Source organism: Perna viridis, chromosome 9, assembly GCF_037379345.1.
Source record: "Perna viridis isolate PV_CMFRI_1.1 ecotype Kerala chromosome 9, ASM3737934v1, whole genome shotgun sequence".
NCBI lineage: Eukaryota > Metazoa > Mollusca > Bivalvia > Mytilida > Mytilidae > Perna > Perna viridis.
In genome coordinates this window covers 44572806-44595110 of record NC_142453.1, presented here as the reverse complement: position 1 = coordinate 44595110, position 22305 = coordinate 44572806, and the positions used below count along the sequence as shown (strand labels likewise).

The following is a 22305-nucleotide window of genomic DNA, read 5'->3' as shown; positions in this document are numbered from 1 at the left end:
TCTAGACGTTTTGTCAACCAGTATAAAATGAAAATATACAAATTTAATTGAGATATTTATGCTTTATGCTCTCGTATATCTATCTTCTATACATTACAAGATTGTATTTAGTAGAGTTGACCCAGAAAGTCAAAGTCCAAAAGACAGTTAAGACACTAAACCAGAAGAAAATAACATGGCAATACCATCGACAAAGTCATCGATGTTTCCTCCAATAGGTCATCAGTATAACGCATATGAAAACCATACACAGTCAATAAACGAAATGCACTTTTGTTAAGTTTTGAGGCTATTATATTATACTTCTTTGATAATTCTAGATCTGTGATATTATACTTTAAACTCCGTGATTTTTTTTTATTTAAATGTATTTGTTTGTATGGAATTATTATGTCTCAGTTATCTTACTACTTTAAAGGGCATTAAGCGACCAAAGGATATCATTTCAATATAAAGCTACATGTAATTTCATGCATATGTATTACATGTCAAGTCAAGATTTATTCATTTATTGTTTTTGTTTTGTTTCAATTTCTGTTAAGATTTTGTTCAATTTTAAATAAGTTTTCTACTATTTAGTATGTTGCAACATATTTTACCCAACAAAACAAATGTGTTTCGATGTTTGCATACTGTATTTTATACATATAAAAAATATATAAAACAAAACAAATTACACTTTGTTTACGCAAATCCACACACAATGATACTTCCAATGATTTTTTTCAAAGATATTTGTATGTATTTACAGTACTTGAATGTGGAAAACCTCCCACTTAAATGTGGATACACAGGCAAAACAGGTCACGTTAACTTGACGTTGAAAAAAGCGTTATCAAAGGAACCAAGATTCTAGCGGAAATAAAAAAAAATGTAATCCATGGACTTACATAACAAAGAACACAAAATAACAAAAAACAATACAGACAACGCAACAAAAGTAAATGAACAACTCGGACTCCACTAAAACATGGGAGCATAAACCAGGTGCACAGGTAGGGTTAGCGTCCTCTACTTTTCTAGAAACACCCACCGCGTTTCTCATAAAAATATTCAATCGAAAGAGGAAATGTATACTGTGACGAGTGGAATAAATCAGTTTTAATGGTGCAAATGGACACATCGTAACGATCCACGTGTTCATGCATATGATGACGACCATAAATCTTCTGCCGTGATGGCTTCAATATTGTAGCAATATAACCATGTTTCAGGAGCCTAATTATAAGTAATGTAGGGCAATAAAAGAGTCTATTGTATTAGTGGTGTATTAGAAAACTACATGCGCAGGTGCGAAGGGGATGTTGCCACAAGGAAAGTTGAAAATACGGAATGAAATGTCAAAGCGTTTGTCGAATAGTTCGTTTAATAGTTTTCCATAGTTTTTTTTATTTACATAAGTTTAACGTGACTCATATTTGCTTGTATATGCAGCACTCAAAAATATAATTTAGAGCAATGGGGCATTAACCAATTAGGTTGCAGTTAGGTAGTGGGTATGAGGGAGCCGTGAATAGAACACGGAAAATCGGAAAACAACTTTGATTAACGCTCATTGACACTAAACACAATTTATTTTAATTTATAACTGTGTTGTAAAAGTAAAACATATATGATTAGTAGTTATTACGTATTTGGTGGTGATAAATATGACATGGTGTTTAGGACTTGAGTTGTAGAACATGGTATGAATGACTTGTAGTGTAAGACCAAAGATGTAGGACATTGGGTGTATAACTTGGGATGAAGGACATTGAGTGTAAAGCTTAGGTTTATGACTTGTGAAAGTAGGGAATTAAATGTTGACCCCAGAGGAAATTTATAGGGATTAATGTACTATTTATGCAGATGATGATACCGATTTGAATTCATCGTGCTGTAAAACAAAATCTTTATTAGCATTTTAAGAAAAGAAAATTCAAAACTTTAATCACTAAAATTACCAATATGTTGTACTACTCAATTCAAGTAAAACAGCATATGTTTGTTGAAGATAACTGACGTGCATCAAAGACTGAAATTAAGGTATGAAGTTTTGAAAAAACTATACACAGTATAAAAAATCCTGATAAAAGAATTTTACGATTTTAACAAAATGCTGATTGTTCTGGTGATTTGTTGAACGATAAGTAATTTTAATTTGTGTTAACCTGTTAATTTTTTGGTGATACATACTGCTTTATCTTGTTGTCATTTGTCCTTGGTGATATTGTGTGAGCCTTTACGTATTGAGTGATTATTTCAAAGCTAATACGATTTGATAGAGCGCATCGAAGCTTGAAGGTTTTGTAAACCGTGCCTAACGTCTTATAGATATGCTATTAAACGAGTAGTCAAGGAAACCAAGATTCTAGTGAACAACAAAGAACATAAAATAACTAAAATAATACATACAAAGCAACAAAAGTAACACAGTGTTTTGACAGAAGACTGAAGTCATAACTAGATAAGTTTAAATCATGTTTGTGTTTAGATTTGTCAGTCCAAATACAGACAGAGTAAATTGGTTACATTGGGACATCTAAACCAATACGTCAAGTCGCAATTTCATCCCAAATTGATGTCCCGCTTTTCTAGTAAATGTTAAATGAAAATGGGTACAGCAACACAAATTTCAAGGTGATTATATATAGAAAATGATCTGCAGTAAGTACAATTTATCATACAATGATATTACCAAGTCTAGTAAGTACAACTTATCACACGATGATATTACCAAGTCTAGTAAGTACAACTTATCCCACAAGGATATTAACAAGTCTAGTAAGTACAACTTATCACACAATGATATTACCAAGTCTAGTAAGTACAAACTATCACACAATGATATGAATGTGGACGTCAATTGTAAATGAATGTTTTAAAAAAGATTCATGTTCACATACTATGATGAACGTAGTTCCCCCGTGTATCATAGCTGTGTATCTATTTAGATTTAATTTGAATTAAAACTTTGTTTCCATTATTTCAATGTCAATAGGAGATATATTATGTTCCGGGTTTTCACCCGATATTTAATAATGCAGTGATGGAAATAAACATACAATAAACTAGAAAAAAATAGTTTAAAGTTTTAAAGTTATGAACATGTGTTGTCACATTTCAAGGCCCATTGATATGCACAGTTATCTGCAATTGTTCTTTTACTATGTGATTAAAATTGAATTCATTACCAATTCAACCTTCACGATAGGTATCTTAATTGGCTCATTTGAGTTCAGGTCCAGTTGAACAACAATTTTAACATAATTGATTTTAACCGTATTTGAGGTTTTTATACTAAATCAAAGCACTCTTTGGTTCTCAGTGTAAATGTTTTATTTTATATGAAAGCTTATATAATAAGCTTGTCCCCCAGTGTAAGTTCAAAGCAATATATTATTGCTGTGGTATTCCCGTGTCTTATTTAAAAACTGGGGTCTTATCTTATCGTTTATATATATATATATCTTTTCTTAAAAGAATGGAACGATAAAATTTGTTATAACTACAAAACCAACCTACATGTACCAAGCAAGAAAAGATTTATGTTACAGAATAGATTAATGATCATATACGAAATGATGTGCAATAATTTAGGATTAAAGGAAAATACAATATATACATTACACTAATGAAACCTCTTCAGGTACATTACGCATTTAATTTACAGACTTTTGCAACATGTTCACAAGGAAATTTCCAAAGTGATGATGGAGTTACCTGTATTCCTATTTCAGCAGATCGGACACTCTGTTGTCTTGTAAGTATGTGGTGTCCACAGATGGGATTCTTAGCACAGTCACATCTGCTATGGAAAGTGCCCCGACCAATTCAACTAAAAGTACCCAATCACACGTTCAGTCTGCAGACCATCTATTCCAGTACAAAAATGCTGACACTTTTATAATAATTAAACCATGTTCCATCACTTTAAACGATATATATGACTACAACGATGACGAACCATATTGTACCACATCAAAATGTGGTATTAAAAATTGCAAAACATGCAACATTCTTATAACTGAACCTTACTTCTCCAGTTCCCTTACAAACAAAACCTTCCATACAAGAAGTCACGATGACTTAAGTTGCAAATCAACAAACTTGATATGTGGATTAGAATGCAACTTATGTGCTTTAATATATGTCGGAGAAACGCAAGAACGATTAAATAAAGGAATGTGCGGTCATCATTCGGGAATAAACACCACCAAATTCCCGACAGTTTATCAACACTTTAATCGACAAGATCATTCAATCCTCTCCATGAAAATTTACCATCCTACGAACAATCCCGTTCTAAGTAAAAACTATCGTAGGGAAAGAGAGGAGTACTGGATACGCAGACTAGGTACTGCAATACCTTACGGATGCAATGACAACATCAAAAGTATAGGAAACCTTTCAAGCCAATATAACAATATGATGAAAATGATTAATTTATTTGACAAAAATCCAAGACGGGAAAGGAGTCATGGCCATCGCCACTACACGTCACCTAAGTTAAATGATGTCTCCATAGATGGTCTCCTTCCTTTCATACAAAAACCTCTTGGACTTCATCACATTAGAACCAAATTTTATTCTACACCTCTCACTCTACTACACTCCCTTTACAAAACAAGTCTTGACACTCCTGTTTCTGACCCCACCTCATCATTATACAGACTTGTTGCCATCATTTTGGATATTGGACTCTTTAAACCAGTTTGTGTGAAAAGTCAAGATGAAGAAAAACGATCATTTCTTCCAATACCGTTTGTCAAAGGTATATAATTTGGCTAACATCCTCCATCACAAAAACGTTACCTAATTCCCCCATATTTCAAAGACAAATCCATACCAATTATTTCATGTTCCTATACTTCACCCATTGCATCCAAAATTTCAATTATAAAAGGCTATTAGAGAACCTCGAGATTGAGGACTTCAAGGCTAAACCACCTGACTGTTCTTGCAAAAGCTCTGCATTCAAATCTGGTCATTCTGGTCACGTCGTTACGGAAGATTTAACCATTATCGAACACGAATCTCTACATAATATCCTTTCTAAAGGTCCCAAGAAGTACCGTGAACTACGCTCCATAAATTGGAATTATAACTTTAAAGTTCTTATGGATGCCGTCGAGGACTAGCAAGAAAATGGATAAAACGAGAACAAGAAGACATTGATTCTCTTTCAGAGTGGTGAAAGGCCGTGAGGTCTTTAATTTTGAAACGAATGAAAGTTTTAAGTAGGTCAATGAGTGCCAAGGCTACATCAGTTTTCAAAGACCCCGATGTAGCAAAAACATTGTCTACTATACATGACAAATATGCTGTCGTACTAGCAGACAAAGCCCACCACAATATTGTCTGCAAAACTTTTTATATCCAATGTTTATTATCAGAGGTAGATGTAGAAAATAATAGCAGTGATAAGGCCTATACTGCTATAGGATTCCTAAACTTCACAAAAATCCATACAAACAACGTTTCATAGCTGGATCTGCAAAATGTACCACTAAACCTTTTTCAAAACTTTTAACTTCTATACTCACAACTGTCAAAGAGGGTCTGCAGTCCTACCACAACACTTGTTACTCCCGTAGTGGTATTAATTCAATGTGGATTCTGAAAAATGCGAAAGATCTGTTGGGGACAATCAGTTTAAGACTAGTTTAAGAATAGCATTAAAACCTATGATTTTTCAACACTGTATACTTCTATTCCCCATACTCAGTTAAAATCCCGACTTAAAAACATTATACATCGTTGTTTTTCCAAAAACGATGGTACACCTAAATATAAATATATAGTTCTTGGTAGAGATTCCTCATACTTTGTAAGAAATAATTCCAAATCATCTTGCAAATAAACAGAGGAAGATGTTTACAAAATGCTGGAATTTTTAATCGACAACATATTTGTCCAGTGTGGTGGATGTGTTTTTCAACAAACGGTCCGCATTCCAATGGGAACAAATTGTAATCCTTTACTTGCTGACCTATTTCTTTCCTCTTATGAGGCTGACTTTATAGCTGATTTGATCAGAAAGAAAGAATATCGTTTGGCTAGATCCTTCAATCTCATTTTTCCGCTATATAGATGACGTATTATCTTTAAACAATCCTAATTTCGGGGATTTGATACATCGCATCTACCCAAAAGAACTTGAGATAAAGGATACTACAGACACTGTGAGGTCAGCCTCATATCTTGACCTACATTAGCAGTTAGCAGCTGTGAACTGATACCAGCTTGCAATTTACGGAATTATTAAAGTTGCAAATACGTTCATATATTGTTTCTAGATATGCAATAAAATATATTAAGTATGCATTTTCTTGGCTCCTGATTTTGATACATTTACCTTCTACAAATTTGTATTTTGTTCGTATCTATTTTCACAAATAAACAAATATATTTAGGTATACTCCTACTGACCGCCTAATATAATTGGAGGGAGTGGTGAATTTTTTTTTTAAGTTGTAATGCATTCGTTGGTTTTAAAGATTTGTGACTATCTATTGTATTTTTCTTCTCGTTGATTTCTTGCGTTCACTCTTTTTTGTCTCTATTTCTGAAACAAATGATAATAACGATAGCATTTAGTTCAGTAGACGGAAATGTTAATTAGACAAAACAAATAAAACAGCTAGCACAAAAAACGACACAATGTCCTGTTTATCCCTAGATTTAAATGTATTATCTCCTTGAAACACTAGAAACAACTATCAGTGTACCTGAAACTTAAAAAAAAAACGATGAACGTTACATGCATTTATTATCAGTTTAACAATAACGCAAGATATATATTGCCTGTTGTATATTACTTTCGTTAAAACCTATATCCAGTTATTTATTACTGTGAGAGTACTATTGTTCGTTGGGTACCAATTTTCGTGATTTTCGTGGGTTGATTAAATCACGAAATTTAGTTGCCAATGATAAGGATATTCCCACTGATGTGTATAATGAAAGCCTTAAAACCACGAATTTGTATTTCTTCCCTAATCCACAAACATTGATATCAACGTTATTTAATAACGTGCTAAATATTTACTCAAACACTCCATAGTTGCTGCGATTTCTCCTTACCACAATATTAACCATAAAGTAGAATTTACTTGTTGGTCGCTGACATTTCAAACAGACCGAGCACAGTCTTCCTGGTATCATGCGTATTCATTTTTTAATAATAGTTCAACAAGGAAAGGCAATGCAATAACAGACTGTATACAAAAAGCGAAAATAAAAATGTTTTGTGGTTGATGGCTGCCACATTAGGTGTAAAAACATGTATCTTAAACACTTTCAACGTCATCGGACAGTGCCATAAAACTACCATTTAAAACAAGCAAGTTCCGTAATCAGTCTATGTTCATACTTTAGACTTCTTACCTTTCTTTTATATTCTTGTTCTTTTCCTTGTTGCAAGCAACAATGATAATAATGATCACCAAGACAATTATTAAGCAACCAATTACTATGAAAACTATAGTGATAGCACCTAGACTTGTCGGAAAAAGCATTTTGATTAATTCCCAACCATGTTAGAACTGCAGATTTTTGTCGTTCCCTCCGCGGGACTCGAACTGGTGTAAGTTATAGGGATATTCAACTCACAAAGTATATGGAGTATTCAAGTGGGCTCTAAAATTTACTAAATAATGTGTTTAAACTTGCTTTGAATTAATAAAAGCTTAAAGTTACGGTGACTAATGACAAACATTTTTTTATTCATATGGTGCGGTGCTTGATTGTGGGTTGATTTTTCCAGTAGTAGTCTGAATGGAATTTACATTGCTGGTTTGTGAGGGACAGTTTTATTCTCCTGTCTCACATGAACAGTCAGAGCATCGATACTGTCCTTCGGTACAAGTGTTTTGGCACTGGTATGGATTCTGACCTATTTATCAAATTTAATATACACCCTTATTAGTGTATGCGTCAATTCACTTTGTCATTAAGTCGAATTTTGTTGAAAATAAATTAGTATAATTAGTTTATGTTTGTTAATAAAATATGTTTGAAATTATATTTCACTCTTTTATTTATAAGGAGACAATTTAATTTGATTATTAATGTACCCCATTTGTAACAATTTCGCCCATTTCTTTAACCAAAGCTTATCATTACACAAATATATTTTCTTTCATTTTTTGCAAAGTCACAAAAATTGTTAGGCGTGGCATGGTACATATTTAAAATTAGAATAGTTCCTACGCAATATTTTTATTTGCGTAGTCTTAGAAAAAACATGAAACAATTATATTTATTTAGTTGTCAGAAATCGTGATAAACTATTAAAAAAAGCAATTCAGCTCGGAATACGATTTTTTAATGCTGTTCTATACTTCAGTTCAGTCCATTTTTTTAGATTATAAATACATTTTGTAGGATGTTTGAACTAGTCTGTATATGTGATGCAGGACCGCATTTAGAAGCATCATCTAAAAAAGCCCGGAGGTATGTTATCTGAATGTTTAATTTAACGGTTGATTTGTTTTTAAGTTTGATTGTAACACATTAAAACTTTCATGTGCTATATTGCTTCAGTCGAATAGTAATGGCATAACATTTTAATTTCAATTCCTTAGTTCATCATTTGTTTTCTGATTATGTATTTGTCTTGACAATTTGTTATCGATTTGGAAATAAATTACCATTTGCATATCATGAGGCGATGAAATATGATTTTTTTCAAGAAATTGTCTAACTATAAGATAAATATTTTATAAAGAATTCGCGTCCGACCTTTATTTATTTAGTAGGTAAACTTACAGTTCGAAGCTAGTTCATCGTCAAAATTAGGACAGTCGCCACCAGAATCACATAGTTGTGGAAGAGTAATCAATTAAACCAAGGTTATAGCGGTAATCAAAAGAATGTAATTCAGGGACAAAGACCAGACATGGAAAACAAACATACACAACAAAGAACATAAAGTAACTAAAATCATACATACAAAGTAAAAAAAGTAAATGAGCAACTCGGACTCCACTAAAAACTGGGAGCATGGAGCATGCACCGGTAGGGTAAGCGTCCTCTGCTTTTCTCCGCCGAGTTGCTCATAAAAAAGTCCGGGGTAGACAAACGAGGGAAGGAAAACTTTGACCCGTTGAATAAATCAGTTTTCATGATGCTGATGGATACATGATAACGATCCACTAGTTCATGATGACGACCATAAAACTTCTGTAGTGATGACTTCAATCTTGTAGCAACATAACCCTGTTCCAGAAGCCTATTTGTTAGAGTTCTAGCGCGATACAAAAAGTCTGCATAGTTTTGGCAAGCTCTGGCATAACGTTTGAGTTGTGATATGAACACTCCATACGCAGGAGCTGAAGGGATGTTGCCATAGATGAAAGGAAAGTTGACAATTCTGAATGAAAAGTCATCACGTTTGTCGTAAAGTTTGGTCAATAGTTTTCCTTTACCATCGATTTCTAAGTGTAGGTCAAGATAAGAGGCTGACTTCACAGTGTCTGTAGTATCCTTTATCTCAAGTTCTTTTGGGTAGATGAGATGTATCAAATCCCCGAAATTATGATTGTTTAAAGATAATACCTCATCTGTAAAGCGGAAACTGAGATTGAAGGATATAGCCAAACGATATTCTTTCTTTCTGATCAGATCAGCTATAAAGTCAGCCTCATAAGAGTGAAGGAATAGGTCAGCAAGTAAAGGAGCACAATTTGTTCCCATTGGAATGCCGACCGTTTGTTGAAAAACACGTCCACCACACTGGAAAAATATGTTGTCGATTAAAAATTCCTCTTTATATTTGCAAGATGATTTGGAATTATTTCTTACAAAGTATGAGGAATCTCTACCCAGAACTATATATTTATATCTAGGTTTACCATCTTTTATGGAAAAACAACGATGTATGATCTTTTTAAGTCGGGATTTTAACTGAGTATGGGGAATAGAAGTATACAGTGTTGAAAAATCATAGGTTTTAATGTTATTATATTCATATAATAGTCTTGAACTAATTGTTTCTTTCGAATTTTTCAGGATCCACATTGAATTAATACCACTACGGGAGTTAGAAGTGTTGTGATAGCACTGCAGACCCTCTTTGACAGTTGTGAGTATAGAAGTTAAAAGTTTTGAAAGAGGTTTGGTGGTACATTTTGCAGATGTCAAGTTAAAAGTAGAAAAGCTAAGTTTATAGTAGCCAACCCGTAGACATTTTAAGAGTTGTTTCCACCAAATCTTGTTGGACATTTTTTTTAACTTCTGTTTGGGTAAATGAGATGTGATTATCATTTGCGTTCGGATGTTCATATAGCTTACAGAAGAAACGAGAACTTTTTCGAGTCAGAATAAAAGTTATACCCAAAGGTACAATGGTCAATGATTTACTAAGGTATAAGACTTCAAATGTAAATATCGCAAAGTATCGCAAGGTTCACATATACACATGAACATAAACGCATAATCCATAATACACAGACGCATATTAATGATCAATCTTGAAAACCTTTGACGTATAAACCATGGTTGTTAAAACCATTGACGCACAAACTGCAATTTCATTGGAGCATCAATCAATAGAACTACTGGCACATATATCATAAAACCATTGACGTGAAAACTACAAGAAAAAAACATAAAGTATACGTCAGTCACAATATTCAACCTAAAATAAACCTTAAACAATATTTCGTAATGAAAAGTATTTTAACACTAATCAATCGAAAAGAAACGGGAGCCTTTTGTTTATTTTACACTTATATGAGCCATTTGTTTGTTCATGTTCTAAAACTAAAATTTAACTGTCAAATAAAAACATTACAAACGGAATAATTAAACGTTTGAAAATCAACTTAAACGGTTTTTACGCTTAAAATGATGAAAACAATGTATTGAGAGACAATCGTGTAGAAAACACACACAATTACACAAAGAACATATCGGTCTCTGATCGGCAAAATCAATCAAACACATTCACAAAAAAAAACTTTACAATATGACTGAAGATTTATCAAAGATGAAATTTATTACGAAAAATATGAATTACATAACTATTTTGGCTCACTAACGGCGCATAAACAAATAATTTCCCAGCACAGACATTCGCGCCAGCAGACAAGCTATAAAGTAATACTAAATTATGTGCGGCATTCCGATCAATTTCCGATAATAAATAATAAAACTTACAATTTACAATATTTCTAAAGTCTCGTTTCATTGTTGAGTTTTCCATCACTATTCCAGAGTAGGGGAGGGTTGAGCGCTCACAAACATGTTAAACGTCGCCTCATACTTATGTGCCTATTCCAAGCCAGGAATCTGTAGTGTATTGGTTGTCGTTTGTTGTTATGTTCATTATGTTCATTTTAATACGTTTTACATATTTCTTATAGATTAGGTCGATTTTCGTCTTTTATGAATAGTTTCATTTATTCTTTTTTGTTTTTTACAGGTTTCTTTGTGGTATGAGTTTTCAGACCGTGGCTTGTAGAAATTTAATTGTTTATTGCTTGACTTTTGGTGGATTACTGTTTCGTTGCAATCATACCACGTCTCATATTTTTTTAAGATTTAGATTATTCACAAACTTGGATTTCATTTGGTCATAAAGATTTTGAATTAGTTGTCGCCATAAAGTTCTTGCGACAAAACTACTATGAATAACGCCCCATAAAATGGAATTCAGTTTGTAGTAGATATTGCATTGAGAGAGATAAGAAAAGAACAGGAAGACATCGATTCATTGAGAAGCTGATTCAATTGTTGATGTCGTTGATCTTGAACGTATGTGTATAATGTGTAAATGAAGGGAAAAGCTGAAAAAAAATCTGATTTTGAAATAAGGCAATATTCTGTCATTCATATTGTCGTTCCTCCGACATAGTTTTCATTTTAACGTTTGCAAGTTAAGTATCGGAGAGAGTTGAATGTAACATGCTAATAACCCGACTTATACTGATACTAAGATATCAAAGTTAAGTCGATTATAATTTTTATCGGAATCTACCCTTTGACCTCGGCGCATTATTACCCTGTGTCGTGTTCTAATCATCGTCCTTTTTAACCTATATTCATTGAAAGAGGATTATTTTACATTTCTAATTTAAATGTATTGACATAAAAGGTGTTTTGTATTGATGTTCAAACAAGTTTTTATAAATAGAATTATTTAAGCGAATTTTATTTTTGATATTCTGTTTTCCATGTACTGATATATAAACTTCCTGATCAATTACTTCCTTGACAACAATTGTATTTACTTGATTCGCTTATTTAAAATTATGTCTACGTAATTGAAAGTTTAATGGTATTTCGAAAATTTTCTGTTACATCATATATAAAATGAGATTCTCTTTGCCAAATTCTGTAGAGTAGATACTACGGTTACAATTTGAACCTAGACTTCACTAACGTAAGTTACTTTTTTGTATTATTATGCAGTTATGTATATTCATAATCATTCGAATGCACAGTTCCAAAGCGCTGAATGATATAAATAAGTATATAGATTTCTTTCAACTTGAAGTAGCGAAATTTATGCATTCTTTCATTAAAAAATCAAACTTAAACAAGTTCTAGCTTAAAACAAATATATCCGACGCAAATCATCGCTTTGTTATTATCCATGCAAATCTTTTTGAGATTTTATTTGGAGAATTGTTTGAGCACTTTGTTATGTTTCGTATTACAATTATTTTATTGGTTGAACATGTAAACTTTTCCCAACTGATCAATTTATAAAAGATTATTTAATATATTAAAGTTATTGAAAATATGCCGGACACTAATGCCCCATATGCACCGTTAATTTCACGGTTGCTATCACATTTGTCCAATGAAATGCAAAGTTGTAATTTATATCTGTTAGCTTGCCATGGATAAGCATCATTGATGTCACTTGATATCAAAGCGTTCTCAACTTCGACTTGGTTGGAATAAATAAAAGAAGTTTTCTACAACAACATCATAAAAATGCCAAACAAAAAACAAACAAACAAACGAGGATATCTAAGAACCTATATTAATCAGTTGTACAAAAAGAACACTATTGTCTTTCTATAAATATTAGTCAGAGGATATTCAACAAGACAGAAGTTATTACATTCCCGTATAATCTTCATATTTTTTTTATATTAACAGTTAATGAAAATGGAACACTTAGTTTTCTATTCTTTAATCACAATGACGATGACGGGTTATTGTTTTAAAGAAGTAAGTTTTGTTTGTATTCATCAGTTTTTCCATTATTTTGTTCATAAGTTAAAAACTATTTCTACTGAATCTATAGAATGAAAAAATATCATATTAAGGTTTCGAGCATATCTGATTATAGTTATTCTACTTTTTTTATACCAAGCAATTATAGAATACGATACTGATGAGACATCCATGAACAATATGACCTACTCTTTATGTTCAGTAACCCGTTGTATACTTATTCCCTTAAGTATAGCAGATATATTGCAGTGTTAAGAGATGCTGTACGGTAGACGCGATGCTTGTTAACAAATAAGTCATACTTCTTTTAAACCAATATGTAGCTGTATTACCTTTGTTTAAGAAAATTAATGAATTGTTCTTCTTATCCAAATCATTCCCTTTTAACTACAAAAAAAATTTCCAAAATATAAAAACACTACCCCCCCCAAAAAAAAAAACAAAACAAACAAACAAACAAACAAAATACAATGTATTTACGATGTGTATACGTTTTTGTATTCATTTGTTCCCCTGGTCTTTAAGATGTTACACGAATCTCTATAGTTTTTGTCAGTTTACATGATTAAATTTGTCCACATTTCTGCAAAAATACCGAAATGTCAGCATCGGAAAACTTGAAATACCTCAAAATTAAAAACAAAGCAGGGTCTGTACTTGAAAGAGTAATCAAGGGAACCAAGGTTATAGCGGTATTCAAAAGAATGTAATCCAGGGACAAAGACCAGACATGGAAAACAGACACACACATTAAAGAACACAAACTAACTAAAATCATACATACAAAGTTACAAAAGTAAATGAGCAACTCGGACTCCACCAAAAATGGAAAAAATTGAACCAAAGATGGCCTTCATTTACAGTGTGGCAAATTGAATAAAACAATTTTCTTGAAAAACAGAAGATAAGGAAAGCAAGACAAAATAAAGGTAGTACCTAAACACTAGTAATATGAAATATGTCCTGCTCCATTATATTGCAAGTGAGTATAATCTGGTTATAGTCTATACTCGGCGTCACATAAATAACATACTGTTAAAATTTGAATAAAAATATTTTCTACGACTTTATTGACACCAACCGTCGTTTAAATTGTCTTAAATGACTTGCTCATTCCTTTAGCCAAACAGCTTCTCAAAAACAAGTCGCTTATAAGCTTAAATCATGCGTAACAAATCCTTACGGGAAAATCCCATACTAATATCCGCCATGTTGGTTTTTACGGGACGATTTGTTTACAAACGAAGTGCGTAAGTTCCCGTCGAACTCCGGTGACAATCGTCTGCTTGATCAACTTCTCGGTATTATACGTTGTTCGCGTAAAATAAATCCGAGATATCCGAAATAACGCCGAATTGCATTCTGGGTTCTTCGGTTTTTGGACAAACCATTTAAACGTAAACAACATCTCCTAGCAACCCGATCACTGTAAACATGGCCGACTTTTTACAATGTAAATATTGCCACCTAGAATTAAAATCTGACCGGAATTTAACGATTCAATGTTTAGGGAGAAGCCGTTTGGCTAAACGAATGAGCAAGTCATTTAAGACAATTTAAACGACGGTAGGTGTCAATAAAGTCGTAGAAAATATTTTTATTCAAATTTTAACAGTATGTTATTTATGTGACGCCGACTATAGTGTCAATAATGCAGCCCCATTCACGATTCACAAAGGGTATTTCGTTTACACTGTTAAAGGTACAATTATTTCTTTCATTTTTTTTATTCTACTAGATTATGCATGGTACAAAACTTCATCGTTCGTTAAAAATGAAGTATCCAAACAGAAAACAAAATTGCCGAACACTTATTCGTTCCATAATGGAGTCAAGTAAAAACAAATCGGACAAAATTGATATTAAATCACATATAAGTAGTATAATGACAATGCTGTACATACTCGTCTAAAAAACTTTCTGAAAAATTAGTTGAGTATTTTGGTTCGAAAATTGTTATTGAAGCATAAGACAGCGAGTATATATGCTACGGAAGATATATATACTAACGTCCTGTTATTAAGTATTTAACGCAAGTGCAGTAAATATATACATTGTATGGTGATTTGTGTAACATATATGGTTCTATACAGGCTGTTTAATATGTCATTGTTAAGTATAATCATGAAATATCATAATGCGCATGTTCATATTGACGTTGCTGCAATAAAAATAATTTTCAAAATTGTCTAAGATAATAAATTCTCAGATTATTTATAATTAAAATGTTCGTATTTCTGTTTCAAAAATTGCTTTTACATAGTACACCAATGTACACCATATCGCAGGTATATTTTGTTTTATGTGAGAAATAAAAACAATATAGGAAATCTGCATACGGTTTTCATGTCGTTTCATTACGATAAATTTGTGCTTGAAAATGCATTATCAATATCCTGCACACATTAACAGAATGTTTGATTTGGTTCTAGACACACGGAACATGCACCGTTAACCAAAGGGAATGCACGAATGGTGAATGTATTCCGAGCAGTCAATGGTGTGACAGCACCACTGACTGTGGGGATTTATCTGACGAAGATTCATGTAAGAAATTCAAGTGATAAGAATTTATATACTCAATATATATCACAGTCTTAACCTATTAACAATCATCATAATGAAATTTCAAAATCACAGGGCGTCCAACAAAGAGGAAGTGGTAAAGACATCCTGACATTAGCTTTGTGTATAGCATATTTATAATACGACTTTATGTTCTTATCTCCATTAAAGTGTGATTGATAGCCATTTTATTCAACAACAACACAAAAAGTAATTATGCATAAGTAAATAAGAGTTCAAAAGTAATGCGGTGCAATTTTAGAGATTCCTGCTTTGCTATAAAACTTTAAAATATTAAAGTTGCTGTCCCATCAGTTAAAGAAACAACGACGTTATTATCGATAGAAATTGTTGCATAGATTATGTTATATATAAAGATCGGATCATTTTCTTTCATATTGCAAGGTTAATTCCAACATATATCAAAGATTGAATTATATACAATTACAATTCGGTTTGTCACTCTCCTTAACAAAATAATCAATTACTGATTTGACCATTATCTTTCCTTTTATGACTGTTATGAACAAAGGATATTTCACAAAATTCATAGTATGTCAATTTCAATACAAAATACATTTAATCTACTACAAAACTGTTAAAACACTTTTAAAGACGGTATTAATGTGTGTTTACTTACTTAGTACATTTATAAAGCTTCCAATCATCTTGTGAGTGTAACAGTATATTGCATTTAATTTAATTCTATCCAAAGTTATATTTACACTTCATAAACATTAATTTTTTTTATCATACAGCAAAAGATCGTTTTTTTCTTCATTTTTTCAGCAGAAAAAACTGATAGAGTTTAAATGCGTTTGATAGCGTATCGTATAACAAAGATTTTGACTGAAAAAGAACATTCTTTAAGACACTATCACTGTGACTTAGGGTAGAATAATATCGAGTCGAATATAGTATGGCTTTGAAATTATAGGTTTGGTGACCTCTAATTGTCCTGAAGGTCAACAAAGATGTCATGGAGTCTGCGTTGCTGACAGTAGTGCTTGTACTACACAAAATAATAATCAAACAGACACTAGCTCTACAGATTCTAATAAAACAATTATAGGTATTTACTATAAAATGATTATAAAACATTAATGGTTGTATGTTTTACCTTACCTGACAGGATAAAATAATGAATATGTCTTTGATTTCATTCTATGAGTTTACAGCTTTGAGGTGTTCAATGATGTACCCAGGTTTGACAATGAGGTGTTACTAATTTTGTTAAAACAGACACGTTCTCCAATGCATATATCAAAACTAAAAGTAAACTTGAAAATTAAAGTAAAACATAATGCTGCACAATGGTTTTAAGTATCGTTTCAAATTTGAAAGTAAAACAACCTCTACCTGTCAAAGATATTGTATTCAGTTCATTATATTGTAAGATTTGTTGGTTTTATAGTATCCAAGGTATTCTATATAAGCATGATAATCCCTTTATTGTTTTAAGTACTCACGGTTTGGTATAGTCCCATGATTTCTCATTTGTTCTGTTATACTCACGGTAATAGATATTCCCATGACTACTCCATTTTATTGTAGGACTCACGTGTTTGTATATTCCCATGTTTACCCCTTCGTTTTTGTAGTACTTATGGTATTTGATATTCCCAAGACTGCCCCTTTATTTCATTAAATAAAAAATAATAATTGTGTTAATTGAATATAAAACACTTATCGACGATATTGTATATTCCAAAGATTACCACCAACTTTGTTTTGTAGTTCTCACGATTACCCCTTTTCTTGTACTACTCACGGCATATTATATACCCATTATTTCCCATTTTATTGTAGTATGCAGGGTAATGCATATTCCCAGAATAACCCCCTTTTATTGTAGTATTCACGGTGTTTTATATTTCCATGACTGTCCTTTCCTTTTTGTAAAATTTACTGTATTTTGTATTTCCAGGATTTCCCCCTTTTATTGAAGTAATCACGGTATTGTTATTTTCCATGGATTACCTCTTTGCTTTTGTAGTATTCGTGATATTTTATATTTCTATGATTACCCATTTTCATGGTTATACTCACGGTATTTTATATTCCCATTACAGCCCCTATGCTTTGTAGTATTATTTATTGTTTATTCCCTTGATTACCCCAAGTTCCTTTTTTATTGTTGTATTCGCGGTATTTTGTATTCCTAGAAAAAACCCCGTTTTATTGTAGTACTAACGCTGTTTTATATTTCTATGACTGTCGTTTTGTTTTGTAGTACTCACGGTATTTATTATTCCCAAGGATTCCCCCTTTTTATTGTAGAACGGTATTTTATATTTCCAAAATTACCTCCTTTGATTGTAGTACTCACAGTACAATAAATTTCAATTACTGCCTCTTTGTTTTTAGAACTCACTTTATATTTTTATTCCCCCTTTTTTAAAGTACTCACCATTCTGAATATTCCCAAGATAACCTCCATTTTATTGTAGTTATCACGGTATTGTATACTTCATGGATTACCCCTTTCATTATAATGTTCACGGTATTTTATATTCCAAGGATAGTCCCCTGTTATCGTTGCGCTTACGGTAGTTTATATTCTCAGGATTAACACTTTGCTTTTTTTAGTACTCATGGTATTTTATATTCCCAGGATTACCACCCTTGCTTTTGTAGTACTCATGGTATTGTATATTCCCATGATTGTCCTCTTTTTGTAGTGCTTACGGTATTGAATATTCCCAGGATAACCCCTTTTATTGTAGTACTCACGGTATTCTAAATGCCCTGAATCTATTTTGTACGCACGGTATTGGATATTCCCAAGATTATTCTTTCGTTTTTTTGTAGTACTCACGGTATTTTATATTCCCAGGATTTCCCCCTTTTATTGTAGTACTCACGGTATTGTATATTTCCATGATTACCCCATTCGTTTTTGCAGTACTCACGGTATTGCATATTCCCATGTATAAACTTTGCGTGGTATTTTTTTTAAATGTATTTCGTACCGATATGTCTTGTGTTAAATGTTTTTAATCAACACATTTTAAAGATGTTTCGATTCATATTGCTTGAAAAGGGTTATAAATCATTCTTTATTCTGTTACAGGTTTGATTGTTGGAATAACTGTTGTTATTGTCGTTTTATGTATTATACTAGCATTTGTATTCTACATGCTCAGCAGGTATATAAATTATATAGCTAATTATAGATAAAACTATAGAATTCAATAGAAAATTTACAATTGTGTCAATTGAATTAAAAAATTCTTATCGACATTACCTTTTTTGATAATCAAAACTTTCATTATTTTACTGATATGGCATACCAATGTTGTAAAACACATTCATGTTTCAAGGCTGCAATGGTCGTTATATTTTCAATAAACGTCTATATTGCACTCGAGTGGCTTACTCCAATTTCTAGGCCGGCGTGTTGATAGCTCTTTCGGACAAAAGGTGGTTCTACCAAATACATGTATATATTGACAATTAAGTTTTGTATTGTCTTTGTTTTGTGGGTCACTGTACTGTTATTCTTTTCTTTTTCGGGGGGGGGGGGGGGTCCACGTCACTGAACTGTTATTCTTTTTCTTTTGGGGGCACTGTATTGTTATTTTTTAGTCACTGTACTGATATTTCTCTGGGGGTACTGTATTGTTATTTTTTTTAATTTTTTGGTTAATATTGTCCTTCATAGGAGAGAATTTGTGTTTCTTTAAATATGTGGTATACATTGACCATTTGACATTTTACGGTATCATTAATTTCAGTGCAACAACGGCCAACTACTACTAATACTGTTAGCGGTAGACAGTATTCAGAGTATGTAGTATGCTATTTACCTTGAACACTATTTACATGCACATGTCTTTCCTTTTCAGACATAGTAACTCAGTGAGCAGTGGGAATGAAGTTTCAAATAATATTCCTCCGAATACTACTCTACATGAATCTGCATGAAAATGTTTGTTTGTTTCTTTGTTGGGTTTAATAGTTTTTTAGGTGGTGGGGTAATGCAGTTTATTTACTGCAAAACAATTTCAGTATTGTACCTTTTGAATTTAAATGTATTATTTTATTCTGTTTACAAAATCTGTATCACATGCAGTATCAACCCCAGACTCCTACATCACCTAAAGGGCCACTGTCCCACGGTGCGATATAGTTATATAGGTATAGAGGTTTGACATGTGATACAGATTTTGACATGTCATATACATTACAACTTGTATTTTAACTATACTTCATGTGTGGTCTGTGATATAGGATATGCGATATTAGTCTAGAGGTATGATATAGGGTATGCGATATAAGTCTAGAGGTATGACATAGGGTGTGTGATATAGGTCTATAGTCGTGATATATGATATACGATATAGGTCTAGATCTGTGATATAGGGTATGCGATATACGTCTAGAGGTATGATATAGGGTATGCGATATAGGTCTAGAGGTATGATATAGGGTATGCGATATAGGTCTAGAGGTATGATATAGGGTATGCGATATAGGTCTATAGTCGTTATATAGGGTATGTGATATAAGTCTAGAGGTATGATATAGGATATGCGATATAGGTCTAGAGGTATGATATAGGGTATGCGATATAAGTTTAGAGGTATGATATAGGGTATGCGATATAAGTCTAGAGGTATGATATAGGGTATGCGATATAAGTTTAGAGGTATGATATAGGGTATGCGATATAAGTCTAGAGGTATGATATAGAGTATGTGATATAGGACTATAGTCGTGATATATGATATGCGATATGGTGTAAACGTTAAAGTTCGTAAACAAACACTTACAACGCATATACAAACATGGTATATTTTGAACTAAATAAATGATATAAAGCGAAAAGTTTGAAGCAAATTGTTTCTTTCCCTTACTGTGTTTAGTAACGTCGCACTTGCCACACTAAATATAGTACCCCCAGTTTTGTTTTTGTCAGAGTTGCTAATTAATTATTAAGTTTCCCTTATTTTACTTTATTTATACAGTTAATAATGATTTGTCTGTTTTCATGTTATCTTCAAAGTTAAATCTTGAAACAAATATATTCTATTTCATTATACACTTTTTCTGCTCACATGTCATGTTTTACGCAAATAAATAGGCCCTCACATTCTGATAAATATGTGTACTTATCTTGTCTATGGAGTAATTATATTGTCTTTAAGTACATTGGCTGTACTATGTTTATATTTTGTCTCTAACAAACAAAAATAGATAATAAGACAAATTTATTGAAAGAAAATAAAAGTTCCCACTAGCCATAAGTAAAGACTTCTGCACATGAAGTATAAATAATTGAAATGTTTCAAATTATTTTTAGCAGGGTTCCAAATTTTCTCAATGTAACTGGTGAAACGTGAGATTTTCTTAACGTACTTTTTTTAATTCTTCAGAAAGGGAATGAATGGACAAGTTCGTATTGATCTATTAGACTTCTGTATTTCATGAATATATCTAGATCACTATGTAAAAGAAAATCAGGAACATTGGCTTCATTTTCATGTTTTTTTGGAGTAATAGAATCACTTTAAAGCTGCATTAGCTGTCATTTTCGTAAATATTCGTTTCTTTTGAAATGTACCTTAACTTTGAATTATTTCTACTAAATTGCACTTTTCTTGTACAATTTCATTTGATATCCACAAATTAAATGCATTAAATACATGAAATAGGTGTCTATATATTTATTGTCTTGCAAGACAAAAAATCGACCTAGATAAGTTCGTATGCACGTGACTTCTGGTGACCTTAATCCGCGCATGTGATGTAAGGGTCGCTTGTTTAATAACAAATCTGATTGCAAAGGGAAAGTGGTTATTTAATGGCAACAAAGACCGATGGACTCAAGCCGTAACAGAAAACATAAGAAGAATATAACACAGGGATCATTTTGAAATTAATGTATTGTGATATAATGCGGCTAAAATATGGTTATTATTTATTTAAAAACTAATCAAGAAATAGATGAAAAATTCTTTCGTCTCTGATTAAAGAAAAACATTGTTTTCAAAATAAGTAGGTATTCAATTGCATTACTACAAACTTATTTCATTGAATCAGCAAAATTCAGTAGAATCAAAACTTAGCAAATTTGGCAGCTAATGCAGCTTTAATATTGAGGGATTCAAGAAAGTTTAAATAAATAATGTGTTTTTGTTTTCATTCCTTTTAGTGAATTGGGTCAAAAACTATTCAAGTTTACTTTTCTTGTAGTCTTATTGTTTTTAAGTAAGGTATCAGTTGTGTTTCGACAGGGAGAAATGTAAAACTGGTCTTTAAATAATCCGAATACCTGTCTAAACCAGATACTTTTGGAAGTCCCTTTCTTTAAATGTGTTTGAACCCGGTAAACCAAAAACCTGTCTCAAGCAAACACCTGTCTGAACTAAACACCTGTTTGAACCACACCTGTCTAATCCAAACAACTTTTTGAACCAAACAACTGTCTTAACCAAACACCTGTCTGAACCAAACACCTGTCTAAACCAAACACGTGATAACTTTTAAAAGGGGTTCGGTTTTGACTTGTAACTCTATATTTAGTAAGCGAATATTTAGATGGTAATAAAGATTTGAACGTAA

The 22305-nt window shown here is 32.2% G+C and overlaps 1 protein-coding gene across 1 annotated transcript; it reads left to right on the top strand.

Annotated features, from left to right (window-relative positions):
* Positions 1–12199: 12199 nt before the first annotated feature.
* LOC148608673 (uncharacterized) lies at positions 12200–20568 on the top strand. Its single transcript, XM_088543489.1, has 6 exons — positions 12200–12367; positions 13096–13167; positions 15606–15720; positions 16676–16810; positions 18812–18887; positions 19587–20568. Exons 2-6 carry the CDS (start codon positions 13099–13101, stop codon positions 19663–19665), a joined length of 474 nt encoding a protein of 157 aa, XP_088399615.1. The 5' UTR covers positions 12200–12367; positions 13096–13098; the 3' UTR covers positions 19666–20568.
* Positions 20569–22305: the final 1737 nt, after the last annotated feature.